Source organism: Glandiceps talaboti, chromosome 12 (assembly GCF_964340395.1).
Source record: "Glandiceps talaboti chromosome 12, keGlaTala1.1, whole genome shotgun sequence".
In the NCBI taxonomy this organism is placed as follows: Eukaryota; Metazoa; Hemichordata; class Enteropneusta; family Spengelidae; genus Glandiceps; species Glandiceps talaboti.
In genome coordinates this window covers 17595098-17617902 of record NC_135560.1, presented here as the reverse complement: position 1 = coordinate 17617902, position 22805 = coordinate 17595098, and the positions used below count along the sequence as shown (strand labels likewise).

Here is a 22805-nt window from a genome sequence, read left to right as displayed (position 1 = left end):
GTAGTAAACGTGCGCACCCCACACGTATCTACATCCCTAACATACACACACGTCCACGTACATCAACACACACACACACACACACACACACACACACACACACACACACACACACACACACACACACACACAGAAAGAAAACACCCCGTGCAAATCGATAGCGTTATATTTACTTTCTCTTTATGACCTGAAGTCTAATTAAAAGTTCACATTTTTGCTGAAAAATCACGTTTAAATATGACTCAGTAGCATATATAATCTTTTTGTATAAACAGGATTCTACGTATCTATGTTCAGTTAAACTTTTACTGTTATAAATTACAAATCAATATTCGATCTGCTCATAAATTTTCTGAGAAACAATTCGAATATATTATCACACTTACGACTGAATTCGTCGTTGCGGGCGCTCTCAGTTAAAATTGTGCCTACAACAAATCTTCTAGTCCAAATAATACTCCACGGAAAAGCCGACATTATATAAATAATACTGAAACATCTTGTATTGCGACATTCAGAACACAATATAAATAATTAAATGTACGATAAATATCACAGAAGAAAAAGCCGAAAGTAGCAAAACACCAACATAAAGTGTTATCTAATGAAATATCAACAGCGCCCTCAGTCTTCAATCAATGCCACGGTTGCGCTAATCTGGTATGGTACAAATTGGACAGGTTTGAATTAACCAAACTGCAATCTTGGATTCTAACTGATTCTTTGAAATCGATTTAGTTTTGATCAAGAGATTAACCCTGGAAGCATGTTCCACCTATAAAACGGTATAATATGATACACTTGTACAAAAATATATTATATTACAAGCACGGTACAGCTTTTCTTTGAAATATACAAGGACATCTTGGTCGTTATGAGTTCCGCATCATGTCAATCAATTCCTCTAGAGTGCCGGCCATGTTTTCTGGCAATGGTTCAATATAATCGCTGTCTTCATTTAAATCAAGCCTTAGTTCCTCTTCAGTGTATTCGCTGTACTCGCTGTTTTCCTCCCAGTCCCACCCGGGAAATTCCCCACCACCGTCTGTTGGTGAGGTATTGGTTGGTTCTCTTTGTTCCGTACCTGATGCTTCCAAACGTGCGTCAAGACCTTGGCCAAGTTCTGGATTCGCTAAGCCCACTGTTGTCTGTGATACTTGTCGCCCTGGAGAGAGAGTAAAACACGTACTGTTAGAGTTTGTGTGAACGAACATCAACCAATGAAAAAGCCTAATTGTGAGTGGTTGAACTTTGAACCTCAGAGTTTTACTGCTTACCATTCAACAGTGTTGCTCCAAGAAGTGGATTCCACTGGAAACGAAATATATTTTCACACAAAAAACACACGAAGGAGTTGTGCAAAGCATTTAATTTAATTTTGTGTTGGTGTGGTAACCACTAATTCAAAAACCATGCATACTTTCTGACTTGTTCGGATTTAGCAAGAACATAACAAGTGAACGATAAATGGCAGGTCATGTGGTTGAAAGCTGTCAAAAAACGTAGGCATATACAGAGTCCCTAAAATCCGTCATTGATACATGATGTTCTTTCCGTTGATAAAGCGCCCTCAACGACGGATGTCTGCGATCAAGGCCACGCATCGTCTTTTTGAGCATACAATAATTCTCTAGTCCTACATTTTACCTATATCTGTACATGCAAAACACACTTAAGTTAGATAACGCAGTTCTGTGGAGTTTCAAGTGTAAGAATCATATGTAGGCAAACTATAGTTCAAATGAAGCAAAGTGTAGCAGTAACGAAGATTTTAATTTCGGAGCGGAGGGAAGTCATACTCCAGCCAATATGAGAAGACGAAACTATTATTACGTACGCCTCCTGTCTGATCTTGATTTGATAATTCAGAGTTCATTCGTGTGCAAATATATAAGGTAAACCATTGCGAATGTGTTAGTGGTTGTCAAACTATCGAAATTCCACAGAACTTTGCGAAAACTGAGACCAGAGGATACCCGATGGTACAGAGATCACCGAAATCACACTTTATAAGAGAAGTGAAAACGAAGCATTTCTTTTCGATCAAATTTCAACAAGTATTACGCAAAAACGGAATAAGATGATCGTAGGTGGCCATGAGCGTATAGGAGCGCAATAGACACAAGCTGTGGGATACAACAAATGCGCAGTCGGAGAAAAGCAGTAGAAGGTATGTGACGTCATGATACTGCTCTTACCACAAAATAGTGAATGTACACCTGGATTAGGGCGTTGTCATTGTTGACAAAGCAGCCTGGTATGGTTGAACTTTCCTAAAATGAGTAGAAAGTGTGTGTTTTTTTAACATCCAGATGTGTCACATTTTAACAAAGTCTTTTTCGCAGTTGTTTATCCGGGTTAAAATATTGAAGTTTGGATTACAGAAAAAAAACATGGACTTTCATAATCAGCGTTTTACTACTAAAAGACCCTGAATGAATTTCGATTCTGGATGTTGGCTATTTCTAGATAGCAACAAGTGAAACGATCAGATTAAAAAAAAAGTCGCTAAAAAGTGAATTTTACTTACTGAGACATTTTCCAAAATACTGAGTATCAATGACTATTCCTTTGTTGCATGCTTTCCTCCTCATATCACACCAGCTATTGTATGTTTGGTTATCAGTGCCGCAGATCTTACTTTCAAAAGGCATGATTTCGTCATCTTGGCATTCTGGAAGGTGACACGTGACACACCGTGGTGCTAGAGTCTCTGGATTCACCAAGCATTGTTTACCGTTAACACAGCTGAGTGTACTACATGACAATGAACCTGGAAAAAGAAAAAAACCCGTAAGAACTCGTATAAGAGGACGAGAAATCGTACGAAAATTCGTAAGAGTGCGAACTTCAGTGCGGCTAAAGTGTATTCTACACATTGTACACCAGATGTATAACGGGGTACAAACGTTGATACATTCGCTCTTGTCGAATGAGTGTTTCCAATACATAATCATTCTGGGTTATTGATAACCATTTCTTGATTGCTTATAATGGCGACTTTTATACATACATTTGTTTGTTTCCTGTTTTCTGGTTTTTACTTATTTTCAAGTATCTTTAAAAATAGCTAACCTTGGCATTCACCATTGTATGCAGCTCCAATACTTCTTCCAAGTAAGCAAGTGGCTACCCTCAACTGACACGCACTTTCATATGTGACGCCATTAGCTCCACAAATCATATCAGACGGTCCTGGTGGCGAGCAGTCAATGTTACAGGACACGCAGTGGGGTTGGTTGTTTTGGTCAACTATGCAACTTCCTTGTGCACAAATGATACCATTGCAAGATGCTGCTGAGAGAGAAACAAAAATCGCTGTTGAGTAAAATAAATTTCCAAATATCTGCTTTCCTAGACTACATAATGTTGCTTATTAGTTCTTATTTTTTGCTACTGAAATATGTCCGGTTGACAGTTGTTGCAACTACAAAGCAGATCATGCATATCTGGGTATGTAGCCTAGATATCTAGAGCGCCCTCTAGCATAAATCTATTTTATCCTTTTGTTTGGTGATGCATGCACTTTAAATACATTGGATAAAACCAAAACTGTATTCATTTTTTGTTAAAATATGATCGAAATTGCTTTGTTTACACAATGACTTTTAAAACGTCAGCGAGAAAGACTGCATGCGAATATTTCAGACTGAGTGACATACACATACATACTTTTGCACACCCCGTAGTAGGCAATACTGATGTTTTGGCCTTGCCTGCACACCGCCTTCTTCATTTGACATTCGTTTTGATACGTGTTGCCATCACTGCCACATACTTGGCCACGGTGACGGTGTTTTGAACAATCTGGCGAGCATACACACCGGGGTCTTCCTTTTTTGCTTATCTTACATGTTTTCCCCTTCGGACAGTCCACTCCATCACAAGTTTCTATAAGATAGAGAAAATAAAGTCATAAATGTCAAAACAGAAGAGGATGGACAAGGGGTATTTTTGTAACGTGTAAGCACTTCTTTCGTAAACTGCAGAAACTTCAAAATATAGGTAAGTAAACAGTAATCTAGCGTCCGCCTAGACTGAAAGCTCTGTCTGTGGCAGTTTTTGTCATGGCCCGGAGGACGCCCTCGGCGGTGAGGTATTTTACAGTCTCAGTGTTCTAATTTGTTGTCTATGTAATACGTTAAAATTGTAGATTTTCAACTCCGGCGTAAAAGAACTTCATCACAAGTTTTTTTCCTACAACATGTAATCAACCACTATTTTTTATGTATGAAAAGTAATGACGAAGCCAATATCCCCTAATTCGTTTTTAAAAACATAAAAATAACAACATGATTATCACTTGTGTAATTCATTAATTGAAATTTATCTTCTTCGGAAACTGAAACTGAATACGAGGCTGCCTTCTCCACCCTCATAGAACTACATAGTAGTAATAAATGAAACTGCAACTTGTGAGAAGCCTTTAATTACTTTCATTATAAATACTCAAAAATATGAAACGTGTCTTCAAAAAAATGTACACAACACTTTATATTAACATAAGATTACCATGTCGCAGTTTTGAACTACATGTATCTGATAGACTTTCATTGTTTACGTCAACACTGCATTGCTATGACAACTTTCACCACCGACTAGACTACTTACCGCTTAAGGACTCACCGTGGCAGAGGGCGCACTCTCCGGGATCTTTCCGTGATAGTCCGAGTTTCCATCGGAATAGCTGACTGGCAGTAACGTCTTTTGACGACCAAGCAAACCCAGCTACACCAGAACGACAGCATGCTTCCTTCGTCATATTTGAACTCATCAGACCTTTACACGTTCCATCTTTAGCTTTTTGTGACCAACAGAGTCCAGCTGTAATGCGACAAAAACAGGAAAATACCGAGTCAATTAATCGTATCAATTTTCTGTTCTACCACAATATGGCTGCAATACTTGCAGTGATCACAACACAACACAACACAACACAACACAACACAACACAACACAACACAACACAACACAACACAACACAACACAACACAGCACAGCACAGCACAACACAGCACAGCACATCACAGCACAGCACAGCACAGCACAGCACAGCACAAAGCATCTTTGTTATCCCAAAATGGGCCATTCTTTGTGCAACAATAGAGAATAAAAGCAGAACATAACAGGGTCACAATATACAATAAAATGCATACAATAAATAATCGCAAATTAAAACACGGGCAGATACATTAAAACAATGGAACAATAAGTTACTAATCATTCCTGACACGTTTCGGTCATAGAATTGCTTTCAGAATGAATGAATATTTAGCTCTGTTGGTTTTTGTCTTTAGAACCATATGATATATAGCGCCATCGGACTGGTAAAACTTCAAATTGCTGGTGAAGGGGGTGTTTATTATTGTCTAGAATGGCCTTGACTTTACCCAACACTTGTTTTTCGTACAACTTGGCAAGGCTAGTCGGTTGTACACCAATGGTTTTGCTACAGATATCAGCAATTCTACAAAGTGTTTAGTCTATTTTTCGCATTGAAGTTACATAAATATACGGTCAATATTTACAAAAAAAATTAGGCCAAAAAAACGCTACTGTGGTTATTATTGCAGATAACTGCAACCCTTTGGACAGTATGCTGAACTCCTGTGAACAGTTTTATTGACTTAAATCTAATTAACAATATTTTGTCAGAAGCTTTGATCTTAAAGTTGGCTGACATATAGACGAAGCCAATACAACTCTATAAGATAGATACATGGTGTTTGCATTAAACCATGATTCGTGATTCCCACGTATTAAGTAGGACAGACAGTGTGTAAGATCCATCTATCAGGCACTGAAAAGAACTTCGGCCGAAGAGGGCGGAAGGACATGACGTATCCTACAGTCTACAGTAGTCTCTGATGCACTGTCTGCAGTTACTAACAATACATTTATAAAGTGAAAGGTCTCATAGGATATAGGATATATATTCTTATTGAACATCTATATCAACTTAGAGTAATAAAATACTATTCTACACGAATACTTCCGTACAAACGCCCATGGCAGGACACATCAAACACTCTTATCCTCTTGCAACATGTGGAAAAAAAATCATTCTTGGAGAGTAGTTTATTGTATCGCCTTTTAGTCTCAAAGGCTTATCACCTTTGTGTATTCGAACATGTTACTTTTTGGGTCTGTGCCAGCTATACTCGGTTACAGTTTAGTGAGAAGCGAATTTCTAGTTTTAGGTGATGATATATGTTTGGTGAATTTTGAATTTTGTCCCTAGATTAACTCTTCGAATTCAGAAATATCCATGAAATCCCACAACAGTAGCATACTAGAGTGTTACCCGCGGTCGGCTGCCGACCAAGAAACAATTGTCGGAATGCAAGTTTAAACTGATCTACGCTATCTATACACGTGTGCACGAATGAAACTCGACACACTAAGTAAAGTTTTGTACATGCATGTAGTGGTGGTACAAAAGTAAAGAGTGTATAGTATGCTTTCTAAATATAACTAAATATTAGCTGTGTGTGGCCAGTAACTAAAGCTGTGTCCATTTATTGTCCGTGAAAACAAATACCGTTAGGAAGGGAAACATACAAAACACACTGCGCCGTCGGGATCTTTCGGTTCGAAGTTTCTCACAGTGTTCGCTTACGCCAGTCGAGACTAGACTTTCCGAAAACACCAGCGGCATAAATTTGACCCACCCCGAAGCTTACGTTTCGTATGTAGTAATCTCGTGTTCGGAGACAAATACAATATTATTTGTCCCGAATACCAAGAATTCTTAGCTCAAGTGTACTTATATCTACTCGTGTGCCACAAACCCCAGACGTGTATCTATTAAGTAGATTGTACTGACACTTAGAACTTAGAAGGGTTTTTCAACTTCTTCACGTAAAAGTAGTCAACTTACAAGATTATTAATTAAGCCGAGCAAAGCAAAGCTTGGGTGTCTGTCTGGGGCATATATCCAACGGTGTTTATATGGGTCAACCAATGAATATGACTATATGTCGTGCGGAGGCGTCATGGCGGAGGCGTTGTGCGTCTAACTTTCAGCGAATCGATCTGGTTCTATGACGGAGGAATAATGACTACCAACAACGAAACTTTATTAATTTACCATTCCACTCGTTTACTCTTCATACTCCCTCTCTTTATAATGATATTTAATAAACTAAACTGGTAAATCAATTGTCTTGACAACACTTGTAACTATATCATGTATAGTTTGCGGCTATGGGTACGCCTTGCCAGTAATATATTGTGTCACGTGACTAACGAAAGGCATGTTAGAACTATATCGACTTTTGTTCGTCTCGCTGAAGTCAGTCTAAAACTTTATTGAATGTACTTTTTTCTAGATAATTGTACAACTGTCGCTACGTCGTGTTACAACATTGATTTCGCCACAGTCCATCTATCATGATAGAGAGACTGTCACATACATACATTATACATACATACATACATACATACATACATACATACATACATACATACATACATACATACATACATACATACATACATACACACACACACACACACACACACATACATACATACATACATACATACATACATACATACATACATACATACATACATACATATATACATACACACACATATATACATACACACACATACATACATACATACATTCATCAAACGTAGACTAGGGCTAGTAGATTACAATGATGTACGGAACTTTGCTGTAGCCCGGCTACTTTAACAATTAGTAGTATCAATAGAAATTTATCGTTTTTAAATATTATGCAATATCAATTTCTACTTGCCAATTTTTTGAAAAACTTATAGATATAGTTATATTTATATATTTTATTTGATTCCCCTTCCATTTTATAAATCCTAAACAAATGAAACATTGTACAAATGTTTCCCACTCCTGTTAGCCTATGTAGAGTTTTGATAGATTTTAGAAATGTCGGCGTAGTCAGTTTCTCCTGAACTGCGAATACGTGCACTTGCGGCTGTTGACGCGCGGCATGGCACATGTACATGTTTACGCTCGCATACGCAATGTCGCTGTTGGCCTCTGACTACCATGCAAGAAACACATGGCGATTTGTAATCGTACCAAAAACACATGGTGATTTATATGGCTTGGAGTACTAGTACGCATGTGTACTAACTTACTTGTGTGATTACGGAACAACAGGAATACGAGATTTCCAGAAATCCAAAGTAGTTTCACTGGGATTTCCTGTACTCAAAAACCCATAACTGTTTTACTCGGTACACAGATGAAGTTTTCCAAATAAAAAAAAAAATCAACACCATGCATACATTATATTGTTAAATACTAATTAATAACTGGTTTTAGACTAATGTTTTAAAAGGAAGACTTGTGTCAGCTGAAACTTGTTTGAATTGCTTTTTTTAGTTAGCGAAATTTTGAAAAGCTGGGAAGTAAAATCGTTTAACAACAAACAAGTCGCAAATTTAGTCCTGGTTTAAAAAAAACAGTGCGATAGCTTGGAACATGTCATCAAAAACTAAAGTGTCTTTTTAATGTTACTTGAGCAGGAGAACAGTTTATATACGTATTCGCTACTAGCCTTACGCACTTACGTGTTCAAGCATGGACATATATATCGCTGAACCAAAGTGTAGCTCGTAGAAAAATCGCGTTGTGAATTATTTGTATTTTAAATAAAGCCAAGGTTTAAACGGCAGAGCACTTTGTGTCTTTTTTCCAACTTATACATACCTTTAGTGATGAAAAATCTGGAGCATAGCATAGCTACGAGGAAAAGTGTGGTAGTACTCGTCATTTCGATCGTGTTCTCTACAGCCACGTTTGGTTGGCAGTGTCAGTGAATGGACTCGTTGACAAAACTATAAGAGTTGGCTATTTCAGACAGATCTACTGGTAACTGTAAAGCACTGCTTGCTTTTCACGTCGTGCAAGAGTTCGTTCTTGTTGTCGTCGTCAATACTTCTGAACTTGAAGTAGAGAGATGTGCTACTGTACACTTTGACTGGCTGATCAGTAGAATGAAGTGGTCCAATGTATAGCACTCACTCTTATATAAAGGGACTGATTAATGTAATGAGTTTATGAACTTTCCGTGTTTTTCGGAAAAACAAAACCGGACGAGTGGAGTTAACACAAACATTCGACGTCTAATTTTACACGATAGGTGACGTCGACCGGAACATAGGCTATCACAGATGATGTGGAGAATCTCAGTCGGGGCACGATGACGCAATCCATCCGTGCCTAATTGCTTATATATCAAAATTGGACCGACGAATGCTTTTTATGCAGCGTCTCCGACCTTCGTCACGGCGGGGTTCTTAACCTATAGACCAAGTTATTCCGTTGGACAGTGTGACCCCGTGTGACCTCGATAAGGATTAACAGGTGGCTTAAAAGTTATAACTTTAAGAAATAATAAAATCACGATTTAACGCCGTTTCTCTATTTTTTCAAAATCTGTCATAAAAAATGGAAATTATTTTGAGATCTGAGGTCTGTTTCTATGTTTTGTCTCTCACAAACGGTGTAGAACGTTTATACTTCGATGGCCAAGAATATCAGAACGTCTGTCAATGTCACAAGCCAGAAACAATGGTAATGTTGAAATTGCTGAATCGACAGTTTTATTCAGCTTTCATAGTAAAAACTTGGATTGTCTCATTAAGCTTCAATAACAATGTAAGGCTAAGGGAGACTTCATTAATTATAAGGGGCGGGGAATTGGTGGGTGGGTCACTTTTTGCAAATCAGTCCTCGGGGAGGGCCATATTTTAGAGTATAGAATTTATTAGAAACTACGGGAGGGTCACATGTTACTTTGATTCATCTACCTTTGTATTATTTTGTGATTTTGACATGACCCTACCGCTGCCACCAGTTCCAAATCATATTGCCTACTACATCCCATCACTACCACACCATAAGTGAAATACAATGAATTATGTGAGGAGAGGAATGGGTCTTACAGAGGGAACAACGTGGCAATGTACTGGGGGTAATGAGTTGGAGTGGAGATGTTGACTTCGGTCCTGAGGTCAGTTGTACTCTCTACTAATCTTTGGCACTTTTGGCCTCAGCTCAGTCAATAGCCTGGATCCAAACACATGGATTGATTTAATACAAGCACAAACTCACTGTGGTGGTATAGAGGGAAACAATAAATGCCTTTAAAACTATCAATGTGGTGGGATCTTACTGAAAATAAAAATTCCCTGTCTCTAGTGGGAATCGGGCCCAGGACCTCCTGACTACTTACTAATCTTGAGCTCTAACAATTACGCGACAGGGAAGCGGTGTTAAAAACGTTTTCATTGAAATATTTCAACTTATTTTATAGAAATGAATTTGAAGGAGGGTCATTTTATAGCACAACACCCCAGGCGGGGGTAACATTTTACATTACATCCCGGGCTTGATTTCCCCCGCCCCCCTTGTAATTACTGAAGGCTCCCTGAGAAGGTAACAATAAAGCTGTTTCCATTTGATTGACCTTGACGAATAGTGCATGTGAAATACAGACACTAGGATGACCTTGAAGAATATGGTATAAAGTCACCAGAATGGCCTTGGAGATAATATGGTATCTAAATGAAGTCTGGCGTGATGTGATGAAAGAAAACATGGAACAGAATTCAAATGTTTGGATGGATGGCAATCGAAGCTTTTATTGTTAAAGCGTGTTTTTTTTTGTCTGCAATGTCAACGAAACATGATGTTAAATTGTAAGTGACGGGATAAACATAGTTCTCTTTCACAATTCGAGCATGAATTATTTGGAGTGCATCAACAAGCAAGTGTGATCAAAGCATGAGGAAAGTTTAATGTTTTGACCTAAGCAATTACTGTCTGTCTGTCTGTCTGTCTGTCTGTCTGTCTGTCTGTCTGTCTGTCTGTCTGTCTGTCTGTCTGTCTGTCTGTCTGTCTGTCTGTCTGTCTGTCTGTGACTATATCTTCTGTCTGTTTTAGTCAGTCAGTCAGTCAGTCAGTCAGTCAGTCAGTCAGTCAGTCAGTCAGTCTGTCCGTCTGTCTGTCTGTCTGTCTGTCTGTCTGTCTGTCTGTCCATGTATACTTAAATTTAGTATATATTATATATGAAATGATGATATACGCGTACGTATATATGAGAAAAATAACTCTATATCAATTTATATCCGAATGAAGACTCAAATTTGTACGAAAAATAATTTCAAAGTTTCACATTCACTCCAATTTTGTAGTGCGCCTTGCTCTAGATTTGTGGTTGAAAGCAAGGTTAGCTGCATTGTTTAGCCAGACGTCTGTATTATTGCGGTTAACATCACAACGTGTTTTCAAAGGAAGTTTCCTTTATTTTGTTTGTACAGTGTATATGGACTACTAGGTATACACCCGAGGGTATTTGTGCACCCAGCAAGAACTAAATGGTTATTTGTAACAAAACAAGTATTTACGTGGCCTTTGCTCGTTGCATTAGTTCTTATCCGCCGGAAACGTCGCCGGCAATGCAAGGGCATCGAACTCAAAAAATGCCGTAAGATGCTATTACGGCATGTTTACCAAGTCCACCACTTTAACCGTAATAATTACTTTGGGAAAATCGCCATGGTCGTTGCCATGACCCAAATCTGTCAAAATGAAGTTAATTCAATACCGATTAATTCAAGGACCCGTTTCCCACAAGTTACCCCGACAGGGTTGTGTGTCAGTGTTCGTTGTTGTAGGTTAAGAACTCCAAAGCGATAAAAAGAGACCGTTTTCATTCTTTTCTCTGTCCTCAAATCAAACAAAATGACAACAAATTTAAAGGGGAAAAAATTTCGTTAAAGTGAAAAGAAAATTTTACGTTTCGTAAATCTCAACTCAGTCAATGACATAGAATGCATATCAATTGTTACTCTCGTATTTTGATTCAGTACAGATAATTGTGTATCCTTTGGTGTTTTCTCACGAGATTCGCTGTTTACAGTTCAGCGACCGTTTCTCTCTCTCTCAGTGGTTGACATACTTTATAGGTAGCCTACGACTGCATTGTAACATACATGTCGCTGGCTGATGATATCGCGTATATAGCCTTGGTCGGGATAATTGTAACAAACCTGTCTGGGTCGAGTCTTCGTTGGGGTCCTCATGAGACTGATGAAAGGATTTTTTATCTGAGTTCATTAAAGTTCACTGATATACATAGAGGCCATTAAACTTGAGGGAAACCAACGAACTGGGGACCAAAGCACGCAATGCAGAGCTGTCAGTCTGGATTAGAATTAGTTGCCTTGTGTACACCGACCGACTATCACTTTTGGCTGTTCGAATTTTACCACTATTATGCATACACAGAACGCTAGAAAAAAACTGCATACGTACATAGACGGGAGTGAAGATTAAGACAAAATTATTGTGAAGTGAGAACAGTCTGAATGCCTATTGCAAGTTGTCTTGGGGTTTACGATTTTTATTTTGTTTTGCAACCATCATACATGTAATACAGGGAAAACAGAACATCGAAACATGTCATATAAACAAACAATTTAAAAGGATGTCCTCTCCCCTGAGTATAAACTCAACTTAAACGGAGTTCTGACTTCTTAGAAAAGATAAAACGTAAAGCTGGTTGATAAATACTGACAATGAGATGTTCCATGTGTGAGAAATTATCATGATAATTTCGGACGTCAAATCAACCAATTCTATCGATTCTTATATTATGGACAAACGGAAACGATTGTTAGATATATTTTAGCACATTTTTCTCATAATGTAGCTGAAAAATTTCAAAATTATTTCAAGTAAAGTTTGCATTGACCTAGATTATGTTAAACCCAGCGTGTATCTTGACACGAGTTGTGTTCACGCGCCGTATACATGCCGACTTCCCTTTCGATCAAGTTATGCTTTATTTCAAATGCTAAAGCCTCAGCCCATCACACAAAATATTTTACATTATAGTATAGGAGAAAAAGAACACATGTATTACATTCATGTTTGCTGAATGAAACTAGACCGAGTGTTAAAAGCTTTGTGTACAAAAACTGAGAGTTTGTACTGGACAACTTCATTTTTACATGCCGGTACGGAAACATATTTTTCTTTCGTGGGGTTAATTCTAAATCTTTGAGGAATGAAATCTAGTCTATGGTCGTTATATAAATGACAAAACCATATAAAATAACCTTCATCCTCAACAACTGTAAAGCTTTGTCTTTTACAATATGGACATACTCTAAGTTCAAAAGGAATAGGTGGACTACAATGACGTCCCACTTCACGTTAATGTTAAAGTTGGTACAACCAACCTCCGGTTAGTGCAAGGGTATTCAATATCTATATAGCACACGTCAACGTAAAAGGTCGTTCATAGTTCTCCAGACACATTAAGCCATCATAGACAGATACACAGACAACAAGTGTAAACACACTGCAGTCTATATATTTATCCGATCACTACTGATGCCAAATTTGTATTAGATATACTATTACCAATAAATAGTTAGACACTACGGTATCTATGATCGCCCCACAACATCACGTACTGGTTACGGGCCATACCAAGCTGTCAAATTCACGTTTATCATGACTATGTCGACAATGTAGCAGCTGAGTCGTCTAACAACTGCCATTTTCAGAGACCACATTTTAGTTCGCGCTTAAATGTGTGAACAATTTTATCTTTTATGTAACTTTTGACAAACACTCACAAGTTTATTTTAGATGGGAACTGTAGACGGGAATGTTTCAAAGTTCAATTTTTAGTTCCCGTCTGGTATTTTTGAACAAATTTATGATTTTGTTGAACTTTTGACACACCACAATTACTTTTTTTAAACGGGAATCGTTTTAAGTGTGTTTCAGAGTTCAGTGTATAGTTCCCACTGAAAACGTTAACTTTTATTGAACTTTTGATAACCCCAAATTTATTTTAGGCTGGAATCATCACCCTTGAATTTCAGTTCCCGCCTAGAATTTTTGAAGATATATTCTCCACTTGTGTCTAACTTTTTCTTGACACGCAGACTTTTAGACAGGAATCGTCAGAGTTACATTTAAGATCTGTCTTTCTACCAGACTGAGTATGTTTGAAAGTCCAGTTTTTAGTTCAACCTTGTCTTTGAAAAGTTAAAACAATTCCAAATTTCTACTGTTTTGAAAATTTTTGACGCAATACAACTTTACTTTAGACGGAAATTAGAGAAGTTACCCTTGTTTATGAATTTACGTCACAAATTCAATTTTAAGCATTCAAATGTAAAACTCTGCCTCAACAAATTCAAACTCTTTCAAAACAGGGTAATGGCGGAAAGATGAAATATCATTGCATTTTTGAACGAAGCTGATCGGTTTCCATCGGATCTAATCGGTTAATTATTACACATTATTTTATTAAAATAAGAGGAATATATAGACTTTAAAATCTCCTGGGTATAGGGTGAGCATTGGATATAGAAAAAATGTGCACTACATAAATGTTTGTTGCTATTCATCAAATGCTTGATTGCCAGGTATTGCGAACGCACATGATTATATTACTAACTTAAAAAAAGCGAACTGAGTCTCTGATAAGACAATTACGGTAGTTAAATATTGAAAATGCTTCCTTTTTGAGGATTATTTAAATTTGACATAATATTATGGGATGGAGAACTCGTAAATGGTTTAGGTTAATGATTTTGAAATGATATTTATGCCGAGACTAGTTGAAATTCAAGCAGTTCAAGTTTTTTACGCTACAGGTTCACACATGGAAAGAATGTGTGTTTAGAAAGATTGGGTGTGACTTCACACGAAACCGTCAAATGGTCCAAAAAGTAACCCTCGAAGTAAATAAGTACTAGGCAAGCTTCACTTTCAGGTGGAAATTTAAAAAAAAGAGTCAAACTGTATCAAATCCTTGGTTTCAGGTACTATATAACTGGCAAACTTCACCCTCAGGTGCAGTTTTGAAAAGAAAGGGAAAACATGCTGCATCATGCATCAAAGCTGAATATTTTATCGGAAACAAAGGTAGAAATGTTCCCACCCGACTTTGAGTTCTACATATTTGGGCTCTGGTCCGAATTTTCATGATGTGAATGTTGTCAGACTAGACAGAACACGATATTCGTCAACATATAATACCCACAACTTTTTAACGATAACTAATATTTCGTTACTTCGAGCCAAAAAAAGTTCCCAATGAGGTGAGTGTCCCATTTTATTGACTTTTTGTCTGACGGACTAAAAATTCCGAGTATGATTTATGGTTTAAGATTGTGTGTGGGAAACTTAACCGTTTCTAACTTGGGTGGGAAAATTTCTAAACAAGGCCCAACTGTTTGAAATATGTTACCCAAGAAGTTTACTCTCTGTCGGTGTTATTAAATCATCAACCGATCTCCTTCGCATTGTCACTATAATGTTTGGGCTCTGTTCCAGAGTAAATTTTCATCCATCGAATCTTTGTTTCTGATAACGTAATTCGAACTTGTTCACACAGTGATTGCCAATGTTTCGTGGTCTTGCCAAAAAACAAGCCTATGTTATGTCCCCGTCTTAAAAAATAACCGCAATGTTTGGGATATCGGGTGAGTATTGACATGGTGCGATTAACGATACAATAGCTTTTTAAAAAAAAACTATAGATGCAATCTATTCGCCTTAGAGACAGACGTTAGGAAAATTTATCACAGGCAAGTTCTGCAAATTCAGCATGTTACCAGACAACAGTATTTTGAGTGGGGGTACAAAAGTTAAGCAAAAGTTAAACGTTAGGCAATGGGGAAACACTTGCCGAAAACGCGAATATGTATATGCGAAAAGAGTTGAAAGACAACCAATGTATGTACACACACGTCAAGGATACGTTATTTGTTTTGCGAAGGACAAGTAAACATCTCAAGGGTCGAAAAAAGTGTAATCGCTGATGGTTTGACATTTTGATATGAATAATTTTGATAATATCCTGAATATCGCTATTTTTTGGGAAATTTGAAGCATACATATGAAAACAACAACAACAACAACAACAACAACAACAACAACAACGACGACGACGACGACGACGACGACGACGACGACGACGAAATAAACAACACGTCATTAACTTGACAACCCCCAAACCCCGCTTAAATACTATAATGCTTCAAAGAACGTCTCATGTTAAGTAAATCGTGGCTTATCAAGTAAACTACTTATGAACTTATAACAAACGAACAAACAAACAAAACAAAACAAAACAAAAAACACAACAAAATCACACAAAAAACGCAAAGAAATCTATCACATGTGCAGCTCTCCGAGTTTTCGATCGATGAGGTAAAAATGCACAACAACTAAGTAAAGTTACATAAAAGTCTACAAGCCTGTTTTATATTCGTTGTACGCAGACAAAGTAGGGAAAACCACAAAGCGGGATAGAATTTTAGAATTTTGACCAACCGTTTCGGATCCAACAGATTCTTTCCAAAATAAGAGTACTAACTGGCCAAAATTTAAAAGTATACTAGTAGTACAACGATTTTTTTTTGTCACTGAGCATCGACTCGCTGTCTAATAATAGAAGGTGTGGGTTTCGTATTTTCGCATTGCTTTCGTTCTCTCCTCAGACTAGCAACTCCGTTACGATAGTATTACGGCAAAGTCTCGATTTACTAGGGGGGCTATTTTCAGAAGAAAAAAAACACTCGATCCAATTTTGCTTTTGTGAAACGATTGAATCAACAACCAACTTGCATTGTTTCTCACCGACGGTTATGTTTCGTTTTCAAACGGTTGCATTTACATCGCACTCTTAAAGTCAACATCGACAACGGCATTACAAGTCATTTTAAGTGAAGCAAAAAATGAAAAACAACTCCCTATTCATTCACTCTATACTTACCTTGTCCAAGAGTACAGTTCGCTGCCAGGACAACGAGAAGTGTTACTAGGTAACAACCAGAAGGAGAAACTGCTTTCATAGTTATAGTCTTGCTCGTGAGCAACATCTGAAAGAAAAAAGGAAAGCTTTTAAATTTATATACTTGGGGATAATTATGTGTTTTATTCAATATGCAAATATGTATATTTATGGTAAACAAACACGGGGGAACTCCTCTATCTTGGCTCGTTTATATCGTCTACGACCTTTACCCATACATCCTTTATTGATATCATTGCTAGTCATATACGATCGATGACGTCATGTTCCACATCGTACTATATTTGTTTCCCCTCTCCTTGACTTGTTACTTTCACCAACTCGTCAAACGTCCTAAAAATGCCATATGTTGAATATCAATTTTCAGCCATCAGTGCTAAATATCCATGTCTGCTTCTATGTTTTGACGCAGCGGCGTTTCCATACCCTTTCACTAAAGACGTGCACTTTGTCGTCAAATTTAAGGCGCACCCTGTGCACGTGTCGTCAAAATGGGGCGTGCACTTTGTCGTCAATTTTATCAAACCCATTTCTTTCGTTTCTGTAACATATAACAGCAGATTGGTTCCTATTGTGACTCTAAAAGTAATTTTGATAGATTGTAACTATTTTTGTATACAAATGTTCTAAATTAACACATTTTTAGAAATATGTAGTCACGTGTCCTTTACTTGTGTCCGGAAAACGAAATGCTTGACACTAACTTTTAGAAATGTTTGGTTTTATTTCCAAAACACCTTAGTAGGCTAAATGTGTGGACGCAATGGCAGTCAGAAATATCGGTGACAGATGTCTTGTACACCTGTTGATAATCAACGTGCCAACAAATTCCTCTGTACTGTCAATAATAGTCTACTTTTGAAGAAAATTCCATCATAATGGTCCACATCCATACATTAACATTTAAAAACAGGAGGGTAACGTGTTAGCGATGCTATTGATCATTACACATCAATAGATGACAAAATATCAAGTGTCAGCGAACGGAAAGCGTGTCAAATTGGAAAGTTTATCAGAGAAAACGATGAAAAATGTGGTAAAGTTCAGATGGATAAAGATAGATATACATGATTGCAGACAGCTAGATAAGATATGTATACATAGATACGTGTGTGTAGGTATGTAGGTATATACAAGGGGAGAGGCGTAGGGGCGAAATAGAAAGAGAGAGAGAGAGAGAGAGAGAGAGAGAGAGAGAGAGAGAGAGAGAGAGAGAGAGAGAGAGAGAGAGAGAGAGAGAGAGAGAGAGAGAGAGAGAGAGAGAGAGAGAGAGAGAGAGAGAGAGAGAGAGAGAGAGAGAGAGAGAGAGAGGGACTTCAAGAATAAGTAAAGAAGAAATGAGTAAGGGAAACTGGTAGAGACAGATTGGAAAAACTCAGAAAAGGAACGAGTGGGTGGGAGGGGAGGGGACAGCCGAGATGAAGAATTTTACATCATCCTCGGCGATAGCACTTAGTTTGGACTAAGGTTTGAACGGAACATGCAGCAATGGTATAATTTTTGATTTGCCAATAGTTTGTGATGGGTCACATAGTGGAAATAATTAAACTAATCTAAATATATGACAGATCATCCGATGTTTTTCACAACTTTATTTACCTTTTGGAGTCACCCTCCATTCATCCGATTTCATAGCGAAAGAATTTGCGAGACCGAGACTGCTATATGTCATTAGACGAGATTATGTAAATATTTATACGACTAAATCATAAACGTGGCAGATCATTCGATGTAAGAAGGAAGACAGGAACTTAAATGACTAAATTTCCAACCGCGGTGGGGTCTATTTTACGTAAAATGACGCGACAGTTAGAACAAATTCATAGAATGTGACGCCAAGACCATAAAATTGTATATTTTACTGGGTAGAAAGAAAATAAATGTGGCTTTTCGTCGTCTGAGGGTTCGGTTCCATCAGAGGACATACAGGGAAACAAGCAGGCAAAGGAGATGATATGACCTATGCCACACATTTACTTTGAGATGAAAGTATAAGTTGAAAAAAGGGTCGTCTGAGGTTGAAAAGTCGACCCAGAAAACACAGGAAAAACAAGAAGCTATCTACGTCTACGCGGGAGACATAATAGACATGTAGTATAACTTGTTAATTCAGGCACAGAGAAACTATCTTTGCAAACGTATGTGATTGTCTGTATTTTTGGATTCCATTAGATCTTGAATCTTAAACGGGGTGGAACGAACTGAGTCCCAAGCCGGAGTCCCAAGCTCCCTAAACTTACACGTAGGCCCATATACTGGCGCATACTAGTTCCCGCACTTATGAGGTTTTGCAGTCACTTATACTTGTGAGCTGAGATTCACTTCATGAATGGACCTAGTACAACATGTTTGCGAAATTAGCCATTTAAAGAAAATTAAGCGTTGCCACTAGTACTGGTCTGGATGTCAACTTGGTGTGAGTGGAGATACCGTATATGAACTAGACTATATCACTAGTGGCAGCTATGGGAAAAAGGAGATTGTTTTTGTATTGAAATGAAATGGCCAATTTCGCAAATATTTTGTACTTGGACAATCCACCACGCATTGATTCTTAGCGCACAAGTGACGGTCTGTATGTAGAAGTCATGAAAAATCACAACTCTCCAATACTGGAATAGGTCTTAACCCTTCTGAAACCGTTTTGTCACAGGGAATTTTCTTGAAGCGTTTACAGTGCACTGTTATTTGTTGAGCATTGCGTGCACTATACTCTATATTCTGTATATCTTGATATTTGTCTGGGGGGGGGGGGGTTGTCTTTTCTTCTATCGAGTCATGTCCCTCATTCAAGTTCTTCATGATAAGGTATACGAAATTACTGAATACTTCGTTAGTTTGAAATAACGACAGTAATACTATACATATCAGTTCATATTACAATATCAACTCCATGTTTGAATACGACGTTGCGGATATTGGTAGAGCTTTAATTTAAATAATACTCTACAGGATTTGTTTTCCTACCACCCCTTTCTCTGTTTCTCGTTGTTATGGTGATGTTGAAGGCTTCTGAAGAAGATAAAACAGTACCTGAATTCTACAACTACCGTTCTTTTAACATTGGCAATCTGTTCACAAAAGAAAGTGAGGCATCAACATATCACCACAGGCGTGGCGTGGCTAAAATGACTTGTTAAAGGGGTACACACTGAGTTTATACGTTTTGGGATTCATTGTTGCTGTATATTTTAAAAAAATAAAAATATTATATATTGTATATTTTTAAAAATTACTCCCAATATTTGACTTTCTGAAGCATAGTTAATCATCACTTGCTGAACTCAAACCTGGTATTAAGATATAACATACAAACTATCCGATGACGTAATTTATTTTACGCAGTAAAAATGTCGAGAATGTCCCTACAATCTCAATGCAATCAACTGTTCTAACAACCATTTGTAATGCCATAGAAGGCATGCATATTTTTTCCTCATATTACACTCAGCTTGTGCCATTTTCAGACACAATATCTTCGGACCGGAAACAGTTGCAAATACCTGACGTTTCGGGATAGAGATATGTAAATGTCACGTGTTCTACCCCAGTGAATTGACGACATACGCACTTGTAACGCAGTGGTAATACACTTTTAACGCAGAGGAAATTTACTATTATGATACAAATAAATCATTGTGTCGTCAAAAGAAGACATACAAAACACATTTTTCTGAAGTCATGGGATATATAGGTTATAAACACAAGACGGGGATGAACGACAAAAATAAACAACTGGGAGCCACGGCAACCTTGACAAACCTTGACATGACATATATTTCTTTTGTAGGAAACCACTCAAGTTCATTTGGCGGCAGATTAGGACGACAGTGTTATCTCTAAATATTGTGTCCAAGGGCACATTTTGTTTGACCAAAACATTATACATCCATCCCTTGTCAAGAGTAATCACGACACTTTGTGTGCTTTGACCTAGAATGTGTGTAGTACAGTACTTGATACGCACCAAGGCTGTACAAAGGGTTAGTTTGCTGTTTCTATTGATGGTGGTATTTCAATACAATACACGTGAACGTTGTCTGGCGCGTAAAAAATGTTATCAGCATATAACTTCATTTTATGGCCAAGGTCTGTCTGGTCAAAAAATCGTACAAAAATTGATACATGTTATCGTCTGGCTCGAACAATTATGATATTTATCCTTAGAGACTCGTGCAAAGAAAATGTAGCAATGCTGGTGACATTTTTGACGATACAATTCAGCAGCATATTAGTACACTTTTTGTTGAGCTAGACGATAAAATATACATTTTGTGGCAATGATTGTAAGATTTTTTTCGGACCCCCAAGGACGCCCTGGTTCAGTCTTGTATTGTATTAACACCATCGTCGTAAACCACAGCCTCTTTTACGGCACCGTACCCCAGAATAACTAACCTATCGACGGTCCATATAACGCACAAGAACATTTTGTCACACAACAGCATTTTGAGAAAAGTTTTAACTTTTGGAGGAAATTACATTTTGAAATGATCGCTTACTTATATGAAATCAATATATTTGATAAGTCAATCTATTTGGTAGAGTTTGGTGGGAAATCTCTCATAAATTCAAGTTTGAGACTTTATGATTGATTAATCCTGACACTTTACAAATGGCAAAGAAACAAAGGTAAATAAAATGTGAAAGATATTCGTAAGGTTTATAATCATAATAGGATTGGATTAAACCTAACACGTCCACTAATCTATAAAGCTGTTTATCATCTAGTAACCAGTGTATCTTTATATCGATTTTTTTGACTGGTACATAGACAACCAACGCAACGAGTCACTCACTCACTCGTTCGCTCGCTCGCTCGCTCGCTCACTCACTCACTCACTCACTCACTCACTCACTCACTCACTCACTCACTCACTCACTCACTCACTCACTCACTCACTCACTCACTCACTCACTCACTCACTCACTCACTCACTCACTCACTCACTCACTCACTCACTCATAGCGTTTCTCCTTTATGATTTAGACTGTAGTCAAGCTTTACCACTGCGCAGAGTAAAATGTACTCACAACGTTCTACTTTTGAAATGGTCGCCACTGGTGGCGTGAATCCATTCTAGCACTATAAAAGTATCCATGCAGATTCACATGACCACAGTGGCTTATTCCAATACCATAGCGTGGTGGCGCGTGGGGGTCGCAACTCCGTAGGCACTATCTTACGGGGAGACTCCACACAGAACTTGAAATCCAAAATGTATGTAATTTTCACATCAAAGCCTAACGTCTGGTATATACAGACATAGTCACGAACCTAGTGTTCCATCAGTTGTTGCATAACTGATTGGTTGTGGTATGGATTTGAAACCCTACCAAAAATACGGTTACAATTACTTATACACGTGGTGGAGAGGTCATCATTGATCCACAATAACCCTATAGAAAACCCCTGTTTATTAACAAAACTATACCATTTCTCAGAGTCGATGTCAAACCCGAGGACAGTAAGGGACTCCCTTTGCTCGAAAAGTCCCCACATTGTCATCTGTGGCAGTTGCCCCCCCCCCCAGGTGAGTTTTAAGGAAACAGTTATAATATACTGGTTATTTTAGATCTAAGGGAGCTTTCAATAATTACAAGGGGGAGGGCCGGTGGAAATCAAACTCAATGCCAAGAAAATCAATGGTATGAAAGCGGTGGAATAGAGTCCTTACCATTGAATATCAGACTCGGGTCACTTATTATTTCTGACAGCACTTTCACCCATGTTTTTGGAAAATAGTTAGTCCTGTTTTAGAGTAATGAACTTGAGGGCCGATCACTTTTTAGAAAATGGAATGGGGGGGGGGGTGTCAGTTTATGCGATAGACTGGTTGTTTCTACCACAACAATGAATTTGTGTGACGCACTGATTGCCACAGCTGAAGACAAGAAGTCTCAAAGACTAGACGGGTGCTCTACTGATGCTCGAGGTAGCATCCCCTCTTCACGACAGTA

General features: G+C 37.9%; 1 protein-coding gene across 5 annotated transcripts in view; it reads right to left on the bottom strand.

Moving 5' to 3' along the window:
• Nucleotides 1–162: 162 nt before the first annotated feature.
• LOC144443505 (follistatin-A-like) overlaps nucleotides 163–22805 on the bottom strand; it is a 26148-nt gene continuing 3505 nt past the window's right edge. For 2 of the 5 annotated variants that reach the window (XM_078133001.1, XM_078133004.1), the window contains exons 2-7: nucleotides 16806–16911; nucleotides 4612–4824; nucleotides 3673–3891; nucleotides 3076–3297; nucleotides 2531–2773; nucleotides 163–1165 (exon numbers count right to left, since the gene is read on the bottom strand). In XM_078133001.1, the coding sequence (XP_077989127.1) occupies nucleotides 873–1165; nucleotides 2531–2773; nucleotides 3076–3297; nucleotides 3673–3891; nucleotides 4612–4824; nucleotides 16806–16911 (1296 nt within the window). In that variant the 3' untranslated portion in view covers nucleotides 163–872. Of the gene's footprint in view, nucleotides 1166–2530; nucleotides 2774–3075; nucleotides 3298–3672; nucleotides 3892–4611; nucleotides 4825–8704; nucleotides 9008–16805; nucleotides 16912–22805 lie in introns of those variants that run through there. The other 3 variants (XM_078133003.1, XM_078133002.1, XM_078133005.1) reach the window with 3 other exon arrangements.